At 45.2% G+C, this 23,966-nt stretch overlaps 2 protein-coding genes across 3 annotated transcripts in view; both read left to right on the forward strand.

The window, feature by feature from the left end:
* Nucleotides 1-10,192, forward strand: part of PSMD14 (proteasome 26S subunit, non-ATPase 14) — a 46,686-nt gene extending 36,494 nt beyond the window's left edge. The window contains exons 9-13 of the mRNA XM_038142561.1: nt 629-736; nt 3,835-3,909; nt 6,267-6,392; nt 7,517-7,579; nt 9,769-10,192. Of these exons, the coding sequence (XP_037998489.1) occupies nt 629-736; nt 3,835-3,909; nt 6,267-6,392; nt 7,517-7,579; nt 9,769-9,867 (471 nt within the window). The 3' untranslated portion in view covers nt 9,868-10,192. The remainder of the gene's footprint in view (nt 1-628; nt 737-3,834; nt 3,910-6,266; nt 6,393-7,516; nt 7,580-9,768) is intronic.
* Nucleotides 10,193-14,186: 3,994 nt separating this feature from the next.
* TBR1 (T-box brain transcription factor 1) lies at nt 14,187-21,995 on the forward strand. Of its 2 annotated transcripts, XM_038143501.1 has the most exons (7): nt 14,188-15,015; nt 15,456-15,610; nt 15,954-16,075; nt 16,423-16,581; nt 17,435-17,496; nt 19,589-19,706; nt 19,812-21,995. In XM_038143501.1, exons 1-7 carry the CDS (start codon nt 14,324-14,326, stop codon nt 20,430-20,432), a joined length of 1,929 nt encoding a protein of 642 aa, XP_037999429.1. In that variant the 5' UTR covers nt 14,188-14,323; the 3' UTR covers nt 20,433-21,995. The 2 variants fall into 2 exon arrangements, with proteins under 2 accessions (XP_037999427.1, XP_037999429.1); XM_038143499.1 differs by having other exon boundaries at nt 14,187-15,015; nt 19,589-21,995.
* Nucleotides 21,996-23,966: the final 1,971 nt, after the last annotated feature.

The raw sequence follows: 23,966 nt of genomic DNA on the forward strand, positions 1-23,966 counted from the left end.
CATGTACCTTTAAATCATAAATGACCTTGGTTTTCTTTTGCTCTATTTTTTACTCCTGAGCATGACACTGACAAGGACTTTTTAATCCATCAGACAGTTTATAGACCCTTTCGTAGTCACAAGAAGCAAAAAGCATCTGACTAGAAGGGAATACATGGGGCAAGTTCCTTGCTGGCTATAATTTTGTTGTCATTTCAAGTATTGTGGTAGTATAATTGATGTGACAGGACTGGGCTTTAGACTTGGTCCCTTAGCTTGTGCTCACTTTCAGTTTTAGTCTCTCTCTGTCATTCATTTTGATTGGATAAGATTTAGGTGACAAACATATGCATAGTTTTGAGACTTACTCTAAGTGTACATAAAATTCAGTATTATATGGTGATATAATGTATATAAAACTTACAGTTCCATGGAAAAGGTAATAATTGGTGTCACCTTACAATACAAGGCAGTGTAGTGTGCTGATCACATAGCCAGCAGGAGGTTCTTTTTTATTAATATTATAATTAAATGATTTTCTGGATAAAGGCCAAAAACAGATGAGAGTTGATTGTGCCTTGTCCACTGTTGCTTGGCTCTATTAGTTGCATTTTCTAAAAAGAATTGACTTGACATCTTGTTTTTACAGGTTGTTATTGATGCCTTCAGATTGATCAATGCTAATATGATGGTCTTAGGACATGAACCACGACAAACAACTTCAAATCTGGGTCACCTAAACAAGCCATCTATCCAGGTAAACCTAGTGCTGCTTGTCCTGTAAATTGCAGGATTTATTTATCAATTTTTGGGAAAGGTACTTAAAACAGTAGGTTACAGATTATTTATTGTGCTCTCTGTTGCATTTTTCCACATGCATTTATAATTGATGTGATTTATCAATGGATGTGTGTATGTGAGGGGTTTAAAACTGAGCCCTAAATTAGCTACCTAAGTGTGAATGCATGTATTTAATGTGTACAGCAAAGATTGAAGTATAAATTTATGGAAATGCAAACTTTTTAAAGTGACAATAGATGACATAACATGTGATGCAAGACAAGTGCTGTTTTCAGTCCTGCTGAAAAACTGCTGCTTATCAACATCTCATCTTTCTTCAAGTTAAGCTACTCACAAATAAATTATGGGAAAACGTCTCTCTTTTCTTTTACTGTGAGTTTATAGAGGTTCTTACTTGTTATGTAATCTAGATTAAACCTTGTGTCTTAAATAATTAATCCCTGATTTTTATGTAATGCAGTAATTTCCTGAAAAAATGGTGGAGGAGGATATTCTATGGATAAAATGGATGCTTGATTGGCTTCTGCTGTAATGTTTCTTTTGAATACACATTTGTGAAACTTAAATACTCAAAGTTTGATTTCTGAAGTTGACTTTCACTTAAAAGACAAAAGTTATGGTCTTCACTGTAGCAAGCCTTTATTTTGAGAAATGGCTTCTATCCTGAAACAAGTATCCTCTGGAGTGATTAATGCTTTTATCCCTGTCGTTCTTCTGTCTCACTGTTTTTTCCTTTAAAAAACTTTTCCCCCTTATTATGTATTCTAAAGGCATGTGTCCTTGAAACCATGAAGCCCAGTTCCTGCTTTTGTTTCCATTACTTGAACAATAAAAGTAATATTTTGCTAAGTAAACGTCGAAGAAAAAGACCATCCACTAGTCAGAGCAGAGCTGAAACAATGGCAGAATTTGTGCTCTGAGAGAGCCATCCTTTGAGAGGTCCTAGATCACCATACCCTTATCTGGTGAAAGAGAAGTTGGTTTTTTGTTACTACTACGTTGAAACTCGTTGCTGTTAATAAAAATGCTAACAAAAAGGCGTCTTAAAATTAAAGAGTGTCTGCTTCAGGAGGCTGTGTTTTACTTTTGATTTTTGAATTGGTCAAAACTGCAAACAATAATGAGTATGAAATAAATGGCTAATACTCTTGACTGGATGTAGGCAAGCCTGTGCTTGCATGTTTCAGAGCTTTTCTAACTGAGCTTTTCTAGACCATGTGTAATGCTTTCCCTTGGAAACCCCTGCAGTATTGTTCAGCTTCATTATTTTAAGATCACTGTCATTACAGCGTGGCATATTTTGGCCATGGGATTTTGGGTTTCTGTTATTAAAATGGATAGTTTTTGTTTGTGTTGATTTTTTGCAAGCTGGCAATGAGCTGTTGCAAATGTCCCTGTTATGATAAAAATCATAATTTTAAATGGTACTCTGTTCCTAAAGCTGCAAGAGCTCTTGCAGTATTGTTTTACTTTTATTTTAAGCCTTGAATAAAATTCTGACCCAGTTGAGGACAGAAGCAAACTAAATACTGATTTCAGCTGGGCTTGAAGCAGGAATTACAGGACATTACTTAAAGTCTCAGGAAGAAGAATAATAGAGTAGTACATGCCTTGGCTTCACTCCCTTTTTGTGTGTGTATGTTTTTTTCTTGAGTTCCCTTTCAGCTTTTTTACAGTTGTTTACCTTTCACATTTGCCCACTCTTTTAAAGGGTAGTTTCTGGAAGGGGGAGGAAAGGGAGAGGGTAGTGGGAGAAGGCAAACCTATTTGTCAAACTTTAAGCTTCCTAAATATCTACACATGAGTTTATACACAAACACCAAAACCTCATATGCAGTCATTTTGAGTGGGATAAGAAAATGGCAGTGGAAATTACTTACTGTTAATAGTTTAAACTATGAATTCTGTTATTGATAATAAAACCTGTATTTTACAAGCTTAATTAAAGTGAGTTGCACAAGTAATGCTTTTATATAAGTGCTAATTCTCATAACTTTTCAAGTAGTTTTTTATCCTTGTATATGTGTTTGCAATAGAAATCTGTTTAAAATGTATGTATGAAAACATTTTCAGCTTTCATACAGATAATTTTGTAATGCTGAAATATTAAGTTGCATAGGATGCAAATACACATTCATTTTGTATAGCTCTAAATATATATTTAAACTTAAATAGATGGAATGCTTGAAACAAGATTTATCACTAATTCAGCATACTTTATGTATAATTTATTCTATCTTGTTTATAAATGTAAACTTCATATGTGAAATTCTATTTGAAAATAGACTCTATTAGCTGTGATGAGGATTGATCATAGAATTTTACCTCCCCAAATATTAATACAATTCACCCTTAAGTCATAAATGTAAAAGGAAATACCTAATGCGAGTGAGCAAAACAGTAAATACATGCATACACCTATCACTAAAACTAATCTCAGTTGATCAGATTTTATTTGCAGAGGGCATAATTGTTGTGAAAAAGGTGGGGGTTTTTCCTTCATTTACAGTTAAAAAATAAAACTAGTTTCAATATCCAAGGTTAATTTGATACACATTGTCTAACTGAGGTTTTTGCTTGCTTCAGTTAATCCCTCTTCATATTGTACCCTGGAGAATGAACTTGGGAATGTTGACTGTGGTTATAAATAAATAGATAGCAAATAGTCTTTTCTTTGTAACAATATTTTAATAGGAGTGATAACCAAATTTATTGAGAGAGGAAGGATTTGAGAGAAATATGTTTGTGCATATGTATCGGTCAAATGTTTGAAGGCAGTTACCATTTTTTCTTGTTATAGTTGCTACTGTGTGAAAAAAAAAATCTGTGGTTTAGAAATAGAAAACATAACTGTCAGTTAATGAATACAAAAAGAGAAATAGAACCAGGTATATTGACTTCATATCTCCTTGTAATCTCTGCATTTTTTTCTTGGTGTTTTTTCCTTTGAGTGGTGTTTAAAGATATTTATATTGAAATGAGCTTTCTTCTCATGATATTTCTTCATTTCAGCGGAGGGTGATTTTAATTCAGTTTCTCCCCTAAATTTTGCAGGCACTAATCCATGGACTAAACAGACATTACTATTCCATCACCATCAACTACAGGAAGAATGAACTAGAACAGAAGGTAATTGTTTCAGCTTTAATTCAGAGTTCTGCAAGCATTATACAAAATTTTGTGGCAATATTCTGATATCAATGGCTGTTACTTTACAATTAGTTTGTAATTGTTTTAGCTCTCCTGGAATAGGTGGCTTCTCTTCCAGAAAGCACTTGAATGAACAGTCGTGGTGATAAAACTTTCCAAAACCACATTCTAATGACCATACAAATAGTTTGACAACATTTTTGTCCACCTCATGGAAAGTTGTCATGTCAGTTTTCTGTACCTAAGTTTCAAGTTTTTGTACAAAGTTTCAAGTTTTCAGTGATGAAGCTGAGAAACATACTAGCTGCATTCAGTTTTCACAGGCTGGAATTCCTGAAGCTAGGAGAATTAACTGTGTTTTTCAAAATGGAATGTATAACCAAGGGATGTTGGGTTTTTATTTGTTGTAATCATTTTGACAGAAGGTACTTCCAGTTGGTGTGATTGCAACTCCCCAAGACGTCACTAAGTATCAGGAAGTAGTGATGTCCTGCATTTACAGAAGAAATATTATGGAGCTACTGACAACAAATGTTTTTTGCTATTTTTGCATCAAACTTCTTCAGGTTGCATACAAAATCTAGCTTGAGAGTCTCAACCAAGAAAACAAAAAGAAAGAAAAAAAGCTTACGTATCATCTACAGAAGTTAATTCTTGGAAAGTCAGATTCTATCCTCTGTGTATGTTGTCTGATATGTTTGTGCATTTCATGGCCTTCTTAGGGTTATAAATTGAACTCAAAGCTTATGATGAAATGGTCAGAATAGTTTTTTTTCACGGAATTCAGACTTTCTGAGTTACAAGTAATAAGAAAAGAGCCCAGTTTCAAATAGTGGAGGAATATGTGTGCAAATTAAGGAGTTGGAAAGAATATGTGAAATGCACAACCATTTTTAGTGCAGTATCAGACTTGCAAGACCTCACTGTTACTGAAAAGAGTAACTGATTGAACAAAACCAGCTCTCTCAGGAAATGTCCATGAGGCTTCCAGGGAGTTATTGTTTCCAGTCAAATGCAACAATTGGCCAAATCCAGTCTTGTCTGAAGTTCCAAGTGCGTATTTTCGTCAATGGCTTTAGATAGATGAGTTATTACCTTTGCAAGTAGGAGAATAATCAAGTTAGGAAGACTTTAATCTGTGAGGTAACAACTCTCTCTCACATCTTTCATGAGGCGGCTTCATACATATCTCAAACCCCCCTCATGATGGTGGTGATCTGTTATCTCCATCTGTAGTAAGAAAAGTACATGCTTCATGTATTAGATTAGGAGCTCATCACACCAAACCTTAATTTTAAAATCAAGTTAGCCTAGCTAAACTGTCCATATGCAGTTTGCCTACGACTCCTTCTGTCAGCAGCTAAGATCTTGCTAACACAAATTATGACACAAACTTTCTACTCAGTTCACATATTCCAAAGCCAGGTTGCTTTGAAGGTTCTACAGAGCATGAAACAGGTACCTTTATTTAGGTGATAGCAATTACAGGGATTACCAGTTCTCAGAAATGTCTAGTAAATGTTCACAAATTGAAGGCAAGCTGAAACTGTTTGCTGAAAGAGTCCTCCTTATAGTCATCAAGTGTGCCGGAGATCCACAAAATACACTTCCTTTATTCATGAAAATAAAGAAATTGCTATTGTAGCTGTTCCTTTGCTCTTTCAAGATGACATGAAACTGTCAAGTAAAACCTTTCAAATATATGTAATAGTGCCTGCTATTATCACCACCAAATCTCTGCACATTTTATCCTATGGTTTTTATGCTTGCTTATTCTATATGAGGCAAAGACACACAAGTCATGCTTTGGTCACTTTTGAAGTCTGTTTTATCATAACTGTCAGTTGCTTGCATACAGATCAGATAATCAGTGAAGCCTGTGTAACTATTTTATGAATTTAATCCAAGCATTAAAATATTTTTCAACTTCGTCAGAGGCCAAAAGCTTCAACTGTTCAACTATATGGCGGCTAAAGTATTCAATTTTCTCTTAGCCCTCCTACAAAGCAATTGTGCATTCTTAACCTGCAGCAAAAGTAACAAATCACAGAAAACAAATCTACATATTCCTGTCAAAGTAAACATGACCCATGTTTTCATGCTTCATGTTCATATTTAGGATTCAAGAAGTTCGATCTTTAAGAAGTATGCAAATCTGTCTTCTACTCTAGTAGAGTAGTTTATTATTGCATTTCCTCTATTTAAACACTGACATTGTAAGATCTTTTTTTTTTTTAATATTCTTCTTACTATGAATCGGTTGCCTGTCAAAGAGATCTTCATAGGATTCTGAAAGTATTTTGTGGTGAATGCTCTAAAGTGATTTTGTCTTGCAGATGCTGCTAAATTTGCATAAGAAGAGTTGGATGGAAGGTTTGACACTTCAGGACTACAGTGAACATTGCAAACTCAATGAAACAGTAGTGAAGGAGATGTTAGAATTAGCTAAGAATTATAACAAGGTATTCATATCCCATAATGATAGTATAAGTGTAGCTGTGTTTATGAAGTGAAGAAATTAGTTACCTAATTTCAGAAGGAATTTATTATCACAAACTTCATTCAGAATGACTGTACTGAATGATAGTTTGTACTAATCAGCTACGTATGGTTTCTGTGGGGAGTTGTCTGATTAGCTCCTCAGGCACTGCCACCAGACTTTTTGCCCTAAACTTTTGTCAAAGTGTTTTGTTACATGCTTTGCTTTGAAATGTGAGTAATCATAGCAATTTTGTATTTTACTTAGTGATAAGCATATAAGATTTCTGTAGATCAAAATGAGCAGTTACTCAAATTTTTCAGTCCTTCAGTCAAGGATTGTTTGATCGCTGTGGCAGAATACAGGTTATTTATCTGTGTCAGTCTAGTAGATAGGCCATAAGTATTTAGAATGCATTCCAGAGCCCAATTCAATGTTCTGTTTATATAAGAAATTTGTTATTGGTGTTGTAAGAGGAATCACAGCTGCTTGTACTGTTTTAATACTGACACACTTAGAAATATTTCTTACAAATACTAGATCTCAACAAGCATTCTGTGAGTAGTAATCATGTCAGTATTTCTTAAGTAGTGTTATTTTTTTAACTCCTTAGAAGCCCTTACAACCAAAATTCAGTATTACATTCACTAGTTAAGTTAGTGAAGACACTGTATTTGAAGGCAACATAACAATATCAAAATATATTCAAATAAATTACTTTAACCAGTACAAAAATTGAGATCAAATCTCCAGTAGTTGAAACTATATAGAAATGCTGGCTTCGGTGCTGTTTTATTATTTTAACTGTTTTCAACTATCTTAAACTATTGATACTGCTCATTTAAGATTTTTGCTTACTAACATTTTGGTAAATATGTGACAATAAAACAATTCATAAGTATTTGCCTTGATCTTTTGCACTAACACTCAGTAATTAAAACCACGTCTGCTGAAAACCTGAAGTACCTTTCCTTTTGACTTTCTAAAATGTGTTGCTGTTTGATTTTTTTTTTTTTTAAGGAACAGAATTGTATTTTGAGAATCTGTGGCTTGGGGGAAAAGTAGATGAAATCTGAAACATTGACCTTTTCTGTGTTTCTTTCACAGGCTGTTGAAGAAGAAGATAAGATGACACCTGAACAGCTGGCAATAAAAAATGTTGGCAAGCAGGTGAGGTGTGATGAATTAGAGTGAGGTGGAATGATATGCTTCGTTCATTCTAAATACTAATTCTTTACATGTGCAGAGGTGAATTTAGTTCTACATGCATGATATTCTCAATTCTTCAAATAATAAATTTATTTTTGTTGAAGGTCATGCAAGGAACAGGGCCTTTGACTGTAGGTAATTGGCAGAATATCTGCAAGCCATGTTCTATATGTGTTTTTATTATATGCTGAGAAACAGTGTTGAAATTTGGTAGTTTTCCCTTTTCCTTCTTCATTTGTTTTAACTTCTTCTAAGAGACATAAAGATATCCAAGTCTGTGTCAGAGAAACCCAAACTGTGGAGATACTTAAAAAATGGTGATCATGGAAACAGAGGTGAGGGTGGTGTGTTTGTACATTATCATGTAGAGAGCCAGCTCACCCCTGTCTTCAATTCATGAACACACTGTCAGTGCTTAGCTCTCAGACACACTTGGCAGGTAGGCTGAGTTCCTTTGTATTGGTGTTTGAGGAAAACTGTTCAGGACCACAGCTGAAACCAAGCACACCCACTCAATTCATTCCATCCCTTTGCAATGTTAGGATATTATGTCTTTTTAAAGACTCAACAAAAAACTATTTCTATATTTGATTTCAACATAAAGGTTGAGGAAATGTGCTCTTGTGAGCAAAGGGGGGAGCAAAGGAAATTTGTAGGAGCTTGTGTTCAAGAAGGGCAATGAAACAAGAAATAGCTTTTAAAATATCTAGTGTGTCCTTAAAGAACCAGTACTTACTGTATTCCTAGTAGCAGTGGAAGAATTTAAAAGATTCTGGATTGCTCTTATATGTCAGCTTCTAGCAGCAATGTCATAACACATCTGCACTATTGTTCAGTCACTCATGTATTTCTGTAGCATTCAGAACAATGGAGTTTATGCACACCTACACATACATAAATATATACATATAAAATATGTAAGAAGGGTTGTATTTTAAGGGTTATGATGTCATCTCAAACAGAACTTGAGCTTCACTAGGTGTTACGCATACGTGAAAAAAACTCTATTTTGGTATGGTTCTTCAAAAAGAAAAGAATTTTTTTTCCTGATAAAATGTTTAAGTTTCCTTTAAATTAAAAAATTGGTTCAGTGAAGTAATTTTCAAGTGGAGTGTTTTATGCAACTTAGATAAAAAGCTTTGTAAACAAGCAGCCACTCACAATAGGGATGTTATGTTGTTAGGTGTATCATTTGTTAGAAACCGGAAGAATATCGGAGAATTGGATAATTGGAGAATTGTCTGATCTTTGAAAAGCAGTTATTTAAGAAGGGCAGCATGCACAGATTCAGTAGCACTCTTCTATATAAATTTAGATGGGTTCACTACTTCCATCTTTAAAGAAGTTACAATTCCCATGCATGATTGTCTTCCATATTTTAATTTCTTTACACACAAGAATTACTACAATAATACTGTAATAAAGTTCAGACATCTTTTTGAGGTATGCCTGATATTTTTGCAGTATTTGGAGATTAAGTATTTCATATCAGTGGTGAAACTGAAGAAGTGTATGGGTATGATTTCAACCAGAAATAATCTCATTGCTGCATGCAGATGCCCACAAATGCCTACATCAGTTGAGTAATAGTGTGTAAAAATATGTATTTTCAGAAAACTGCTCAGGCTTAACATTCAATTCCTAAGAGCATTTGACAGGGCATTGTTCATGTTTCATGTTCCTATGGGTATAGATACGCTGATTTTCTTGCAGTCAACACAACTATTCAAAGACTGTGTTAGATGATGACTGAATCTTCGCTGGATTAGAACACACATTTGCAAAGATCTGAAAACAAATTGCAATGTACCAGAACTAAGATTAAAATATTGGCCTTAGTGAGATGTATGGTAAAATTCACATGTTGTGTGTTGTCCTTAAAACTAACTCACAGCTGCCGCAGTTACTCTTGATATGCTGGATAGAAATTTATTTCCTAAGCCTATCGTCAACTTAACTGTTAGTATGAATTAATAAAATTTTGTTCATGGAAATTCAGTCACTTGCTAGGTCTTCCTAGAATGGAAAATTTAGGAGCATTACTGGCCTGTGTTCATTAACTCACAGACATCTAAAATAGACTTGAAGTAAATGAAATCTTTTAGAGACATGTCTCAGTCATTCCTCTCATGGCATCCTTTGTATTTCAGGACCCTAAACGTCATTTAGAAGAGCATGTGGATGTGCTGATGACTTCAAACATTGTCCAGTGTTTAGCTGCTATGTTGGATACAGTTGTATTTAAATAACTGATTTACCATTGGTGATACTTTCTGTGTATATTTGTTTATTGTTTCTAATACAAAACAGAGACTGTTGAGGTTCTATTTGATTAAACGGAGACATCTGACTTCATTTGCAGTGTAAGTGCAGCACTATAACACCTCTCAGTCTCTAATTGTGCATTTGCTTCAGTTTCTTTATGTCAGGGTCCTCACAGATTCCAAAGCATTCAAGAACACAATGTGGGGAAAAATGGAGTACGTTTTCATTTAATATTTTGGGGGGGGGAAATCAGTAGTACATATATATTTTGATTGTTGCAACATAATAAAAATACATTTACAAATCTGTCTTAAGTTCTGGACAGTGTTTTTTGGGAAAGGAGAGCGGGAATTAACAAACTAGAAAAAGTGTTAGTAAACATTTGTTTCCCCCCACTGTAAAACTACTGAGATACTAATTGCTAGGAAAGCAGAAATTCTCTACTGGAATTTGGCTCACATTGATTACCAGTTACTCTCATGGAGATTAAAACAAAAAATCATAGTGCTGAATTCTGAGGATGTACAAAACCAAAAATGCTGAAAATTCCTCTGTTATTTCCCTTTGAATATTATTCAAACCCTAATATCTACACAAGACAACTGACCTTAAGGAAATTAATTCATTTGCTGATAACTGAATCACAGAACTCTCACAAGCGGTGTCATAAATAGCAGTATTCTGAGAATAAACATTAAAGTGACAGAGGCTGTTCTAGGTTACATGAGCCCATCCTCCTGTGAGAGAACATACATGAGATGTCCATATATGTGGAAAGAGTCCCAACTAGAATATGACATTGAAAACCATTTCTGCTGACTGGAGAGGGAAACCCTTGCAGGAAGGCAGGTGGTTTGCTTGGTTTGCAGCAGGCAAAGCCAAATATCTGGGTTTGGGGAGTGACTCTGGGTTTTGGGCAGGGACTGATTGGAATTTTCCGTTAGAGTTCTTTTTTTTCAAGTGTTGGATGTCGCTTAGGCTGATTTGATTTTTTTGTCTGGGCAGTAGTTTTCTTTCTCTTTACTGTTAGTTTGGAGTTTTTTTTAATAAAGGGCAACAGTAGTGGCAGGCAAATATTTCAAAACTATCTGCATCTCTTGTTGAAGATATTTTTTTTAATTGACTTCTTATTTGCATACTAAGGAAATAACCCTTAAATTGTCTTATTTTCTGGCTCATGCCCATATTTACTTACACTTTACCATTCAAAGATTTTTCTTTTGTTTGAAATTTCTTATTGAGGCCTTTTAATTTACTATTTTAGACAAACTCTCTCTCAAAGTATATTTAGCGTGCACTTACTTCAGAGGGAAACATGCAGATTTTTGCAGCTGCCCTCCTTATGGCCTTCCCTCTGCCCCCACAGTAGGCAGTGGAATATCAGACTGGGAAAATGGAGACATACCAAACCACATTTGCCTGCGTGTAGTTAAATAGAAGTTCTTTCTGGAGATTCCCACTGCAAACCTGCGGGTGGTTGAGGGCTGCATTCAGGCCTCGCATTGCTGGATATGCACGCCCGGGGTGAGATGGGGCAGGAGCTGATCGAGGAACCTGCCCTGGGGCTCGTCTGCCAGGGGGGCTCTGCATCCCTGCCGCTCTCTACTCCCACACACACGTGTAACACCACGAGGGAGACAGAGTTTGGCAGGTCGTGGGTAACATGGCACTGCAGAACAGGAGAGGAGCTAGCGCAGTGCTGCAGTGTATACATGCGTGAGAGGCTGGTGTAAGCAGGGAGACAAACCAGTGAGTCTTACATATTCTAAATTAATTTTGACAAATGTACATCTTGCAGAGGGTAGCTGAAGAGAGTCTGTTGGAGATGCAGATCTCCCGTAGTATTAAGCTTGTGCTGTGGTACCCTGCTTTCTATTCACTCCTCAGTTTAACTTGGAGACACAATTTTCCATTTACCAAGATGTTACATGAATAATAAAAAGGCAGGTTTTTGGGGCATCCTTCCTTATTTTTGTCCAGTGCTTTAGGAGCTACACAGAGGATTTGGAAGAATTGTGTGTGTGCCGTAACCTGCAAAGCAGCAGCCCATATATGATGTTGGAGGAAGAAAGAGATTTTCAAGCAGCCACCTTCTGAGCCTCCAGCCGCAATGGAGCAGACCTTCATTAGCAGCATGACCCCTTGTCACCTGTCAGCGTGAAGGACGCGCATATTGTATTAGCAAACCTCACTCCATTCTATGACGATTCTGTAACACCACCTGCCATTGCATATCCCCCCTATTATACCAGTTTAGGAGTTGTGCACTGAAGATTTTTGGCATATATTAGCACTTCCATGTGATTGGCAGTACACCACTGAATTCATTGCAGCTCTGCATCTATATGGCTGTAGCTCTGTAATTCAGGGCAGTGTTTCCGAGGGTTTATCTGCATTTCGGTCCGTCTCCTGCCTGTAAAAGTCCATTAACGTTCTGTTGTTGCAAACAGGGAAAGGGAAGGGTGAGCGCTGGTGAAACAAGTGTTGGAAACATTAGTTAAAACTGATAATAATGAAACCGTTTTCTTAACACTGAAAGAAGGTGGTGTATGGAAAGTTGCAGGCGCTGAAGCACTCGAGTAGAACAGTGAACGGCTTGCTTTTTGCTTCATAAATTGACTTATTAGACTAATTTCCTTGCAGAGAGTGTGTGTATGTTGGCATCTATGAAACACCAAATAACCAAAGTAGCTTACGGTTAAGCAATAGAAAAATAAATGGCCACGGGATTTGAGAGCATTGAAATACACATTCTGTCAAGTCATCCTGGTTCTAGTCTTCTCTGGATTTGAGTTTGCAAAGTTTCAGTCTGGCTTCAGGCAGTTATGCCGTGGTTCAGTTTCTTACGTGGTGGTTCAAGGCTGCCTTATCTGTCAGTGAAATTTGAAGCCGGCTGCTGATGTCACCTGGGAAGAGATGTGGTCTGTAAAATACCTGAAGCCCTAACCACTAAGGGGACAACACTAAGAAAAATGGAACAGGAGAGCTCCTGCCCGGCCAAAAAAACCCAAACCCCAAGCCCACAAAAAACCGAAAAACAAACCCCGTGCTTTTAAACTCTCGGGCAGGCTTCCCTAGGAAGAGAAATTGAGATTGGTGCATTGGTGCTTGGCAAAGGCGGGGTGGCGAGCGGGCCTCCGAACTCTTCAGGCGCATCTTTGCACCTTCGAGGGTCCCGCTTTCAATATCCGGAGGCACGGCCGCGCACAGCGCGGACCCGCGGCCGCTCCCTCCGGTCACGGGGAGCCCCCGCCCGCCTGGGAGCGCAGCCCGGGCCGCGGCTCCCGCGGAGACCCCCCTGGGCAGAGGGTGCCGGCGGCTCCTGCCGCAGCACCATCGAGGTTTGGGTTTCTCAGCTCCGATCGACCCCGCGGCCGGGGCGGGCCGCGGCCCCTGGCAAGGGTGCTACCAGAAACATGCCCCTCCCGAGAGCTGCCCGCGGGACTGAGTCACTGAGAGAAAGCAGGCACCGAGAGGAAAGAAATCCGGGGACGGATGGGGAGGTGGACGCCTTCCACGCTATTTTGCCGATAATCTCAGGCATTACGGCTCCCAGATAAAATATTTATTTACTAAAGAACCCGTAAACATCGCGGCAAATACATTAGGGCACTTCGGCTGCGGGGCTTATGATTATTTCAGAAGTTAAAAGAGATGATACGCGGCCACTGTCAGCGGGAACGGAGGGTGTATTTTCCCCCACGAAACAGGCACGGGTGGGAAGGGTGGGGGCGATGCGCCGGGGATCGCTCAGAAGAGCTGGGGGAGAGGGACTGCGCCCCGCCGGGGACAAACCGCGGGGGTGAGCTGAGGGCAGCGGCCGCCGAGCCCCGCGCTCCCCTCGCATCGCTCCCCAAGGCGCCCAGGACCCGCTCTTCTCCCCGACGCACAAAGGTGGGGTACACGCGCTCAATATTTGGGGAATCGCAGGGTTCCGATTTATTTTCCAGCCGTAGTCAAAGAAAAAAAAAAAAAAAGAAAAAAGCTAGAAAGGTCACATAATAATGAGCTCTCACAGCAAACACACTATTCCCTTCCCCCTTTCCCTTCCTTCTATCTCACAATAAAATCATCTCCTTCAATTTGCCATGATCGTCGCGACCAGGAGCCAGGTGATTATCCTAATTAATGTCTATCTAATTAAATTACTGTCAGCGGTTAACCAATGGCAGAAGCCGTTTCATCCTCTCCACAAGCAGCAAGATCAAAAGTGAGTCTTTCCTGATTGCTGCATAGTGTCAATTGGCCAATCTCTTCTCCCTGGGAAGGGAGGAAAAAAAAAAAAAAAAAAAAAAAAAAAAAAAGTAAATCAAACGTTTGGAAGCATTTGGTAGATGAAGTGCTTTCTGCCTAGTGTGGGTCCCAGGATGTCTAGCTTCTGATACTAGGAAGCCCTTTCAGATCCAGGGACTGAAGGGTTATTACTGTGGTGCTAGAGCTATGCAGCTGGAGCATTGTCTTTCTCCCTCTATCATGCTCTCCAAGAAATTTCTCAATGTGAGCAGCAGTTACCCACATGCAGGCGGATCTGAGCTTGCCTTGCATGATCATCCCATTATCTCGACCACTGACAACCTGGAGAGAAGTTCACCTTTGAAAAAAATTACCAGGGGGATGACGAATCAGTCAGATACAGACAATTTTCCTGACTCCAAGGACACACCAGGGGACGTCCAGAGAAATAAACTCTCTCCCGTCTTGGACGGGGTCTCTGAGCTTCGTCACAGTTTCGATGGATCTGCTGCAGATCGCTATCTGCTCTCTCAGTCCAGCCAGCCCCAGTCTGCTGCCTCTGCTCCTAGTACCATGTTCCCTTATCCCAGCCAGCATGGACCTGCTCACCCAGCCTTCTCCATCGCCAGCCCCAGCCGCTACATGGCTCATCATCCTGTGATCACCAACGGAGCTTATAACAGCCTCCTGTCCAACTCTTCTCCGCAAGGCTACCCCACGGCGGGCTACCCGTACCCCCAGCAGTATGGCCATTCCTACCAAGGGGCACCTTTCTACCAGTTCTCCTCCACCCAGCCAGGGCTGGTTCCCGGCAAGGCTCAGGTCTACCTGTGCAACAGGCCACTCTGGCTGAAATTTCACCGGCACCAGACGGAGATGATCATCACGAAGCAGGGAAGGTAAGCCACCGCGCGCACCTAGCCGGGTGTCGGGGCTGAGCCGCGGACTTCGCCGCGGGAGCCGCCCGGAGCCTCCGCAGCCCCGGTGGAGCCGTCCCCCCGTCACCGGGGCCCCTGCCCTGGTCGCCGGGAGCTCCGATGCGGGTTCCCGCCGGAGCCGGTCCCCGCCGGGGCAGCCCTCTCTGCCTCCCCGCAAGTTCCCGCGCCCGCTGCACTCGGCTCTTCCCCGCGGAAAGCTCGGCACTCCGGGGAGGGGGCTTCTTTTGATTTTTATTTCCCAGTCGCTATCGGGAGCCGTGAGGATAAAGCACAACGGCTGGGTGCTCCGCGTGTGCCTGTCACTGCCGATAGCTTGCTTTCCTTCTTTCCTTTCTTTTTATTTTCTTTTTTTTTTTCTTTTTTTTTTTCTTTTTTCTTTTTTTTTTTTTTTTTTTATATAGGCGCATGTTCCCTTTCCTAAGCTTTAATATTTCTGGTCTCGACCCTACGGCTCACTACAATATTTTTGTGGATGTAATTTTGGCGGACCCCAATCACTGGAGATTTCAGGGAGGCAAATGGGTTCCTTGCGGCAAGGCGGACACCAATGTACAAGGCAAGTTCCTCCAATTAACACTTTTCCCGACACATATGTAGGTGAGAATGATTAATTAATGCCTTTGCGGACGGGCTCTGGCGACTTCTTAAACGCAAATGGGCCAACGATGTTTTTTTAATTTTTTTTTTTAAATAGGGAAAAAAAAAGGAGGGTGGAGGAGAAAGTAAAAGGTGTTCGGAAAAAGCTGTTTTAATCCTTTTCGTTTAAAATGAAGGGAGTTTTGGCAGTAAAATATTGTCCACTTCACGGGGTTCTTCACCCTCGTGTGCGGATGCAGCAAGCAGAACCGGGGTACAGGCTAGAACTGTGATGTGGTTGTGTTTTTTGTTGTTTTGCATAGGAAACCGGGTGTATATGCATCCCGACTCCCCCAACACGGGAGCCCACTGGATGCGTCAGGAAATCTCCTTTGGGAAACTAAAACTTACAAACAATAAAGGAGCATCAAACAACAACGGGCAGGTCAGTGGGGGAACGCAGACGCTGCCAGAATTATTTTTATTTCTTCGGTTAAAATCCTACCGTTTCCGAAAGGACGTGTATTTTTTTTTTTTTTTTTTTTTAGATCGTGTCGTGAGGTGAAAATAAAAGGGGGGTGGTGGTGAGAAAGTCCTCCCATTTCATATTGCCACGGGCCTCGTCGGCTCTGAGCGCGTTGCCCAAGCTGACACTGCTGTCCGGTGCGGCCGGGAAGTCCGCAACCGTCCCGGGGAGGCGGCGGCCAGCGGGCATCGCTCTCCTCGTCCTTCTCGCTTTAATTCCTTCTTTTCTCCCCGCGTCCCCCTCCCTCCTTTTACCATGCCTGACAGATGGTGGTTTTGCAGTCCCTTCACAAGTACCAACCTCGCTTGCATGTGGTGGAGGTGAACGAAGACGGGACGGAGGATACCAACCAGCCGGGCAGAGTGCAGACATTCACGTTCCCCGAGACGCAGTTCATTGCCGTCACCGCCTACCAAAACACCGATGTAAAGAGCTCCCTGGTTTATTCCCCCCGTGGTCCCCCCGCTCCCCGCAAGGCAGTCCACCAGGGGTGGCCCGGCTGCTGCCCGCCCTACCCCGGGTCTCCGGCGCCAGGAGATGGGGCTCCCTGTTCCCCACTTGGTGCCAGCCCTCCCTGGCCATCCCGAGGGCGGCCGTAGCCCTCGGGCCGCCTTCGCCTCAGAAGCCCCCTCCGGATGCCCGCAGAGGCATCGCCCTCCCCGCCAGGTTGGGCGCGATCCTGCCCCTCCGCCCGGGGCTGGGCGCTGGCCCGCAGCGTTTATCTCCCAGTCGGAAACAGCTTAGTTAGCTGTTAAGCTGTTAGCTTAAGCTTTAAGTCTGCAAAGATCAATTAACATCCTCATTGATTGCGCCGGGGGTGACGGAGCAACTTCCTCAAATTAAAAGCTCGTTAATGCCTGGATGCGTTTCGGAGTGGTCTGGCTTTGCTACAGACTGGTGCCCCCTTTTCAAATGACATATGTTCAGTCCACATTCTCGCTTTAATTATTTTGCTCGATGCAAATGCAAACTCCTAGTTACCGTTCTGCGGTACGTTTTGCCTAATTTCTGGATTTCAGTGTATTCATTCCCATGCACTAGGAATGCTGAACACGTCTCAAAATATGGGGTTAAATATTGATTTTTTTCGTAATTTTTACAACAACGTAAATCTTAAAATTAGACTGTGATGTCTATAAGCATGCCAGAGCTGATTTTTCACGGTTTAAAGGCAGTATGATTGACTAGAGTGAAGCTTGGTCCTTTAAAAACGTGTTGGCTGCAGTGGGGTATATTTTTCAGGCTTTCACAACGTGTGCTCTGCTTCTCTTTCCCTAGATCACACAGCTGAAAATAGATCACAACCCTTTCGCAAAAGGATTCCGAGACAATTATGACACGTAAGTAAACCGGATTTTTACTACCCTTCTGCCGGCTGCATACACATGTCAAAGAGGGGAGATTTAGGGAGAGGGCTGGCTCATTTCACACCGAGATGTGTAATGTCAGGCTTTTCTAGAGCCCTCCGGGAGGGAAGCACACGCCCGCTCCCGCACAGGGGCTGTCCCTGCGGCGAGGCCCTGCGCAGCGCCGAGGCTTCCGCGCCTGGGGCCGCGCTGCCCGCACCTGAGGCCGCACCTCGCTTTGGCACTTGCGGCGGTTTTGTTGTTGGTTTTTCCTGGCACGTATCTTGGCGCCTCTTTCCAAGCTTCCGTTTCACTTGCGCGTAAGGGCTCCGAAAGAAGCACCGGAGCAGCAGGAGCTCAGTCCCCGGCAACCCGCCGGGTCTGCATCATTCCGAGGTCCGCAAAGCCGGGGTCCGGAGGGAAATGTCTTCGTCTCGTTTTATTCTTCGCCGGGGATTAATTTTTTTTTCCCCTTCTCCCTTCTGGGTGGAGCTAAAGCCTCGGAAGTTTTAATCGCGGTTTGTCCCTGTTCTGCCTCTGCCCGTCCGCCTCCGAGGCGTCCCCAGCGGTCTGACCCCGGCCTTGACGCCGCTGGTGCCCCTCCGACTGCGGCTCCTGGGCGGCATCAACACTCGGCCCCCGCCGCCGCCTTTCGCGGCCCTCGGGACAAAAATGGGGGTATCCCGGCCTGCAGGCCCTGCAGGCAGGCTTCCCCGGGCCCGGGGTACGACCCGCCCGGCGTCCCCCTGCCCAGCTTGGGGCAGCGAGAGGTGGCGGCCGCAGGGCTGCCCATACACCCGGAGGAGCAGACGGCAGGAATTTCGCCTGTCTCGCTGCAAACTCTGGTCTGTGGGACGGGCCCCCGGCTTTGAGGAGGAAAACCCTTTTCCTTCCTAAACTGTGGCGGGGAGCGGCCTCACTTGGCCTCGAGCGCCTCACCCCGTGCGTATCTTGAGCGCCTACTTCAGCCTCTCCGCTGGAGCGCGGTCCGGCGGCCGCCAGCAGCAGGCTTGCCGGGCAAGGGGGGAAACGACGCCGAGAGCTGAACTAGTGCGAGAGGGGCCGGGGCCAAGCTCCAGCTCTCCCCAGGGAGCATCTTGTGGTGCGGTCGCTTTCCCCAAGGGGCGGGGGTCGCCGAGGCTGTGGCGGGGAGCCGGTCCGCCACCGGGAGGGCAGCGGCGGTCCCTGGTGCCATAGAGGGCGGCAGCCGAGCCTGCCTGCTCTCCGGAAGCTCTGCGAGAGTATGTGCGGCCTTGGGAAAGACCTTCGGCCCCAGCCAAAAGTGCTTTTCTCTTTTTGATAGGAAAAAAACTTTATAGGGCGTCACTTGAAAGGAGACGGGGGGGAGGGGGAAGCTTCAATGTTGTCTAGCACGTTGAATTTGTTTAAGGGCCAAGTTTATTTTGGATAAGAAATTCCAGGAGGCGTGGAGGGTTAATTAAAGCACAGTTTTAGCCTGAATTAAATACAGATAGTAGTTATTCATCCATTAAAGTTTTTATAATCGCAAATTGCAGCCCAGCATGGGAGAATTATATATAGGCCAAGCCGGGAACACTGGAAGTGTCTGGCTTTACATTTCGTACAGTAGGTGTTTAAAGATTAGCTTAATTTAAACTCAGTAAAATGTTGATGGTTCGTCTGTGACTCCCAATAATAAGTGTTAAACAGCCGATAGAATTCCGTAGTCTGCCACTCATGCTGCTGGCGGCAAATGACCGGGCTGGCTGCCTGTTGCACGTGTGGTGGGACCGGTCAACGTGTCACCGCGCGGATTCCACGCTTTTGGGTTGTGGGTTCGAACCGGAAAGAGGGATCTCAGCCCCGTCAAGGAATGGCCAACCGGTTCCGAAAGATTTGTTCTCCATGCTTGCCCCCGTCTTTCCTCTTCCCCTTTAAAGGCCCTCGGCGCTGCTGATGCCAGAGGCCAAGCCCGGAGAGGAGCTCAGGCTCCCGGGCAGGGCCGGAACGCGCTGGGACGGCGCCGTCCCGTTCGTCCCCCGAGGGCCGCGTTCGGCCGGGTGCCGCGCCGAGGAGGGCGCCGGGCTGCGGCGGACACCCAGCTCTCTCCCCTTCTCTTGGGCAGGATCTACACGGGCTGCGACATGGACCGGCTGACGCCTTCCCCCAACGACTCGCCCCGCTCGCAGATCGTGCCCGGGGCCCGCTACGCCATGGCCGGCTCCTTCCTCCAGGACCAGTTCGTGAGTAACTACGCCAAGTCCCGCTTCCATCCCGGGGCAGGAGCCGGCCCGGGGCCCGGCGCCGACCGCAGCGTGCCCCACACCAACGGGCTGCTCTCCCCACAGCAAGCCGAGGACCCGGGGGCCCCCTCGCCGCAGCGCTGGTTCGTCGCCCCCGCCAACAACCGCCTCGACTTCGCCGCCTCCGCCTACGACACGGCCACCGACTTCGCCGGCAACGCGGCCACGCTGCTGTCCTACGCGGCCGCGGGCGTCAAGGCGCTGCCGCTGCAGGCGGCCGGCTGCGCCGGGCGGCCGCTGGGCTACTACGCCGACCCCTCGGGCTGGGGGGCCCGCAGCCCCCCGCAGTACTGCAGCAAGTCGGGCTCCGTGCTCTCCTGCTGGCCCAACAGCGCGGCGGCGGCGCGCATGGCCGCCGGCAACCCCTACCTGGGGGAGGAGGCGGAGAGCCTGGCCCCCGAGCGGTCCCCCTTGCCGGGCGCCGAGGACTCCAAGCCCAAAGATTTGTCCGACTCCAGCTGGATCGAGACGCCGTCGTCCATTAAGTCCATCGACTCCTCCGATTCTGGGATTTACGAGCAGGCCAAAAGGAGGCGGATCTCCCCCTCGGACACCCCGGTGTCCGAGAGCTCCTCGCCCCTCAAGAGCGAGGTGCTTACCCAGCGGGACTGCGAAAAGACCTGCGCCAAGGACATCGGCTATTACGGCTTCTACTCGCACAGCTAGGCGCGGCCGCCGGCCCGCCGTCCTTTTGCACAATAACTCCTCCGCGTTAGCGCACTGACCCCCGCCCCTGGCTGCCCCATCCGTGCCCCGGCCCGGCAGGGAGGCAGGCAGGCAGGCTGAGCCGCGGCCGCCGCCGCCTCCCCTCCCCGCTCCCCGCCCGGCCCGGTCCGGCGGCGCCCCGAGGGCGCGGGGGGCACTGCCGCACCGAAACCCACTGATCAGTAGGATGCTTAGACTCTCAAACCGTACAGCGCTTCCTTCCTTTTACCACGGATGGATTCTAGGGGAAACAGTAATAGTGGGGAAAACAGCCTGTGAAATGCCTGTACATAGTATTTATTTTATTGTAACAGATTACTTTTCTTTGGTTCGGTTTATTTATTTGTTTGGATTTTTTTGTTTTGTTTTCATTGTTAAGTCACAAAACTTAGATCCTGTTTAAATTTCTTTACCCCGTTCCCCGCTCTTTGCTCCCTCTTCCTCGTGCCCCTCCCCAGGTAAACACTTCCTAAATGCCTCTGGAAATGTCAGTGGTCCATAGCTGTAGCAGCGGGTAATGGGTTTCTCACTTTCTCTTCAATTCCTCGCATGAAATAATTACGTGGTGCCCTGGGCTAACACAGCTAAGGAATAGCTCAGCTTTCCCTTCAAAAGAACAGAAATACGTCTCATAGGAAAGTCGATTAAAGGAGCATAACGCCTCCCGGAACCAAAATTAACTGCCTCTTATTTTTTCTTTGAAAGGAATAGCTTGAGATCAGCAATATTATTATTTTTGTGGAATCCCCCTTCCCCTGCCCCCAAGTGCCAAATCCATTACTGGTCCCTGCAGGTGCCAAATATGCTAACAAACTATTTTCAAATTTCTTTGCAGTTTCCCCCGTCTTTCTTTATATTGCTGTAAATCTTTGTAATGAATAATCTAAAAAAAAAAAAAAAAAGAAAAAAAAAAAGAAAAAAGATATAGACGACTGAATTGTTGGTAACCATAGTGTAGTCCAGTGAAGATGAGTTGTGAGTTGTATATTTTACTGCATTTAGTTTTGGAATTGACTTTTTCATAAAGTAGCTAACTGAGATCTGACTTCCTGGGGAATAAAATGCACATCGAAAGAGTGATCATTCTTGTAAATCTCTTATTATACTATTGAAGGAGAAGTAATATCCCTCCAGGACTCCCTCCCCGGCGAAGCAGAATAATAAGTCTTCGAATTTTGAGTAGCAAATCTATACAATTAACACATTTTTATATGGAAGAAAAAAAAAAAAACAAACAAAAAACCAACAAACCGACCAATTACGAACTGAAAATATGCATCGGGCTAAATATTCAGTCTAGATTGCACTCGACGGGGAAATTTCCTAATAGAAATTCAGGGTCATAAACGTGTGTATATTTTTGACTCTTCTGTAAATCGAATGTTGTGATTTTTATATTTGTTCTGTTACGTCTGTGGAACTGAATAATTTATACCAGTACATGCTCCATTGAGAAATGTTTCGGTTTTTGCCCGTTTGTATCGTCTGTGTATAACAAGTAAAATAAACCTGGCAAAACGTTAACGTCGTGTTGGAAAAAGCACTTCGCCGATTTGCAAGTAAGGGATCGGGTGGGAGCACGGGGAAGAGGCTGGCGGGCTCTCTCGCTCTGGGCCCACCGGGAGGCTCTGGAGCGGGAGTCGCCGCTGCTCTCCCCGACAGAGCTGGTCCGCTTGCCCCGCGCTTATCCTTTTTTTGAGGGGGGTGGAAGAGCGTAGGGTTCAGTGCTCATACCGCGTGGCCAAGCGTGGAGGTTTGCAGTGGGTGAAAGAGGGAGATGAAACCCCGTCGGTTTTCAGAGGTTTATAATTATCCCTGTGTTTGACGCTTAAAAACCCTGACAGCACTTTGCAGGCGGGAAAGGTGCCTGGCGCGGGGCGGGGGGTACCATCGCTGGCGGAGCAGAGGCGAGGGACGCAACGCTGCCCGCCTGCAGCCTTCCCTCGCCTTCCCAGGGCGGGGGCTGCCCTGGCGGAGCCCCACAGTGCCCCAAAGGCGGGGCCCCTTTCGGGGGAGCAGCTTGCCCTACGCGCGGGAGCGGAGCCCCCACTCCTGCAGCACTACCCCTGCGGCCTTCCCGGGACTCTGCCCCCTTTGGAGACGGCCATCTGTGGCCTTTGGGACAGGCGCCGGCCCGGCACCTGCGTGGACCGAGTCCGCAGGGGCTGGAGGGTAACAGGCCGGGCTTCCTCTCGGTTCCGCGGTGGGGTAAGCGAGGTGTGGAGCTGTCAGAGGTATTCTGTCCTGCCGCCGTATTGTCGGGGGGCGCCTGAGCACCCCAGTTGCGTTCCGTGCCCTCCACCTCCGCCAAGGTGCGGGCCCCGAGCGGGGCCCTGCCCGCCCAGCGCCTCCGCAGCCCTCGAGGGGCCGGCGGCCGCCGACCTGTGCCAGCTGCGGGGAGCGGCGCCCGCCCCGCGGGGCCGTCGGGCTCAGGGTCCTGCCCCGCGGGACCCCACCCGCAGAGGGGCCGTGGGGGCAGCGCCCCCGGGACCGCCCCTCGGAGAAGCGCGGGCGGTGCGCGCCTTTCCCCAGCCGCCTCTTCCCAAGCGGCGGGGGCCGGGGCGCCGCACGAGTTCCCCCGCGCAGCGCCCGCACCTCTCCGCCTCCGGCGGGCCCCGGTGCACCCTCAGCGGCGCCGTGAGGGGCTGTCCCGGCGCCCTCCTCGGGGCTTCCCGCACCCTAAATAACCCGTGGCATGTTCCCGACCCTCCTTCCCCGCTCTCGGCCAGCAAAAGCCGCCCCTTCTCCCCCGGCCGCTGCCGGTCCCTCTGCGCTGCCCCCCGAGAGGGCAGAGGCAGCGGCCCGAGGCACCGCGGCGTTCCCCGCCCGCTCCCCCTCTGCCGCCGCCGTGCCGGGGCTGCTGCCCGCCGGGCAGTCACCCCGGACACACCGCTCTTCAGGGAGCCTCCGCCAGGTTTTATTTAGCGGGGGTTATCCAGCGGGTCTGGAATAAATACGTAACGTGTGACAGGTCTGAACAAAATTCTTTCCTGTGCGTGAGTGGCTGATGTTATTCCATAACTATTTCGACAGGATAATTCCGTAACTATTTGAGCAAGAGACTGGAAGAGATAAGGGCTGCAGAAGTTAAACAGGCTATTTCCTGTCGGTAGGTCACTTTATTACTATTATAATTTTTTAGAATAGCATTTTTAGAGGTGCACCTGTATATCTGCTAAACATATGTTTACCAACCCGTTAAATTGTTCGCGTTCACTGAGGAGGGAATGCCCGGGTTTTGACCCGGCATGTTTAAATTGAAGCGTGTGCAGTTTAGTTGAAGCAAACCCCCGTGTATGAATTTGTTAGAACAGCAATTAACTACGTGAATTTTACGTGTAGTTAATATTATTATTCTAGGCATGTTGAATGGGTTTTAATTTAATTATTGTGCAAAATAATCTATTCAATTGCCCTTCCTTTATTTAATATAACACAAAATCAAGCTTCAATCTGTAGAAAGTAATTCAAAGTTCTTATTGGTAATACTTTCTA

Source organism: Motacilla alba, chromosome 7, assembly GCF_015832195.1.
Source record: "Motacilla alba alba isolate MOTALB_02 chromosome 7, Motacilla_alba_V1.0_pri, whole genome shotgun sequence".
NCBI lineage: Eukaryota > Metazoa > Chordata > Aves > Passeriformes > Motacillidae > Motacilla > Motacilla alba.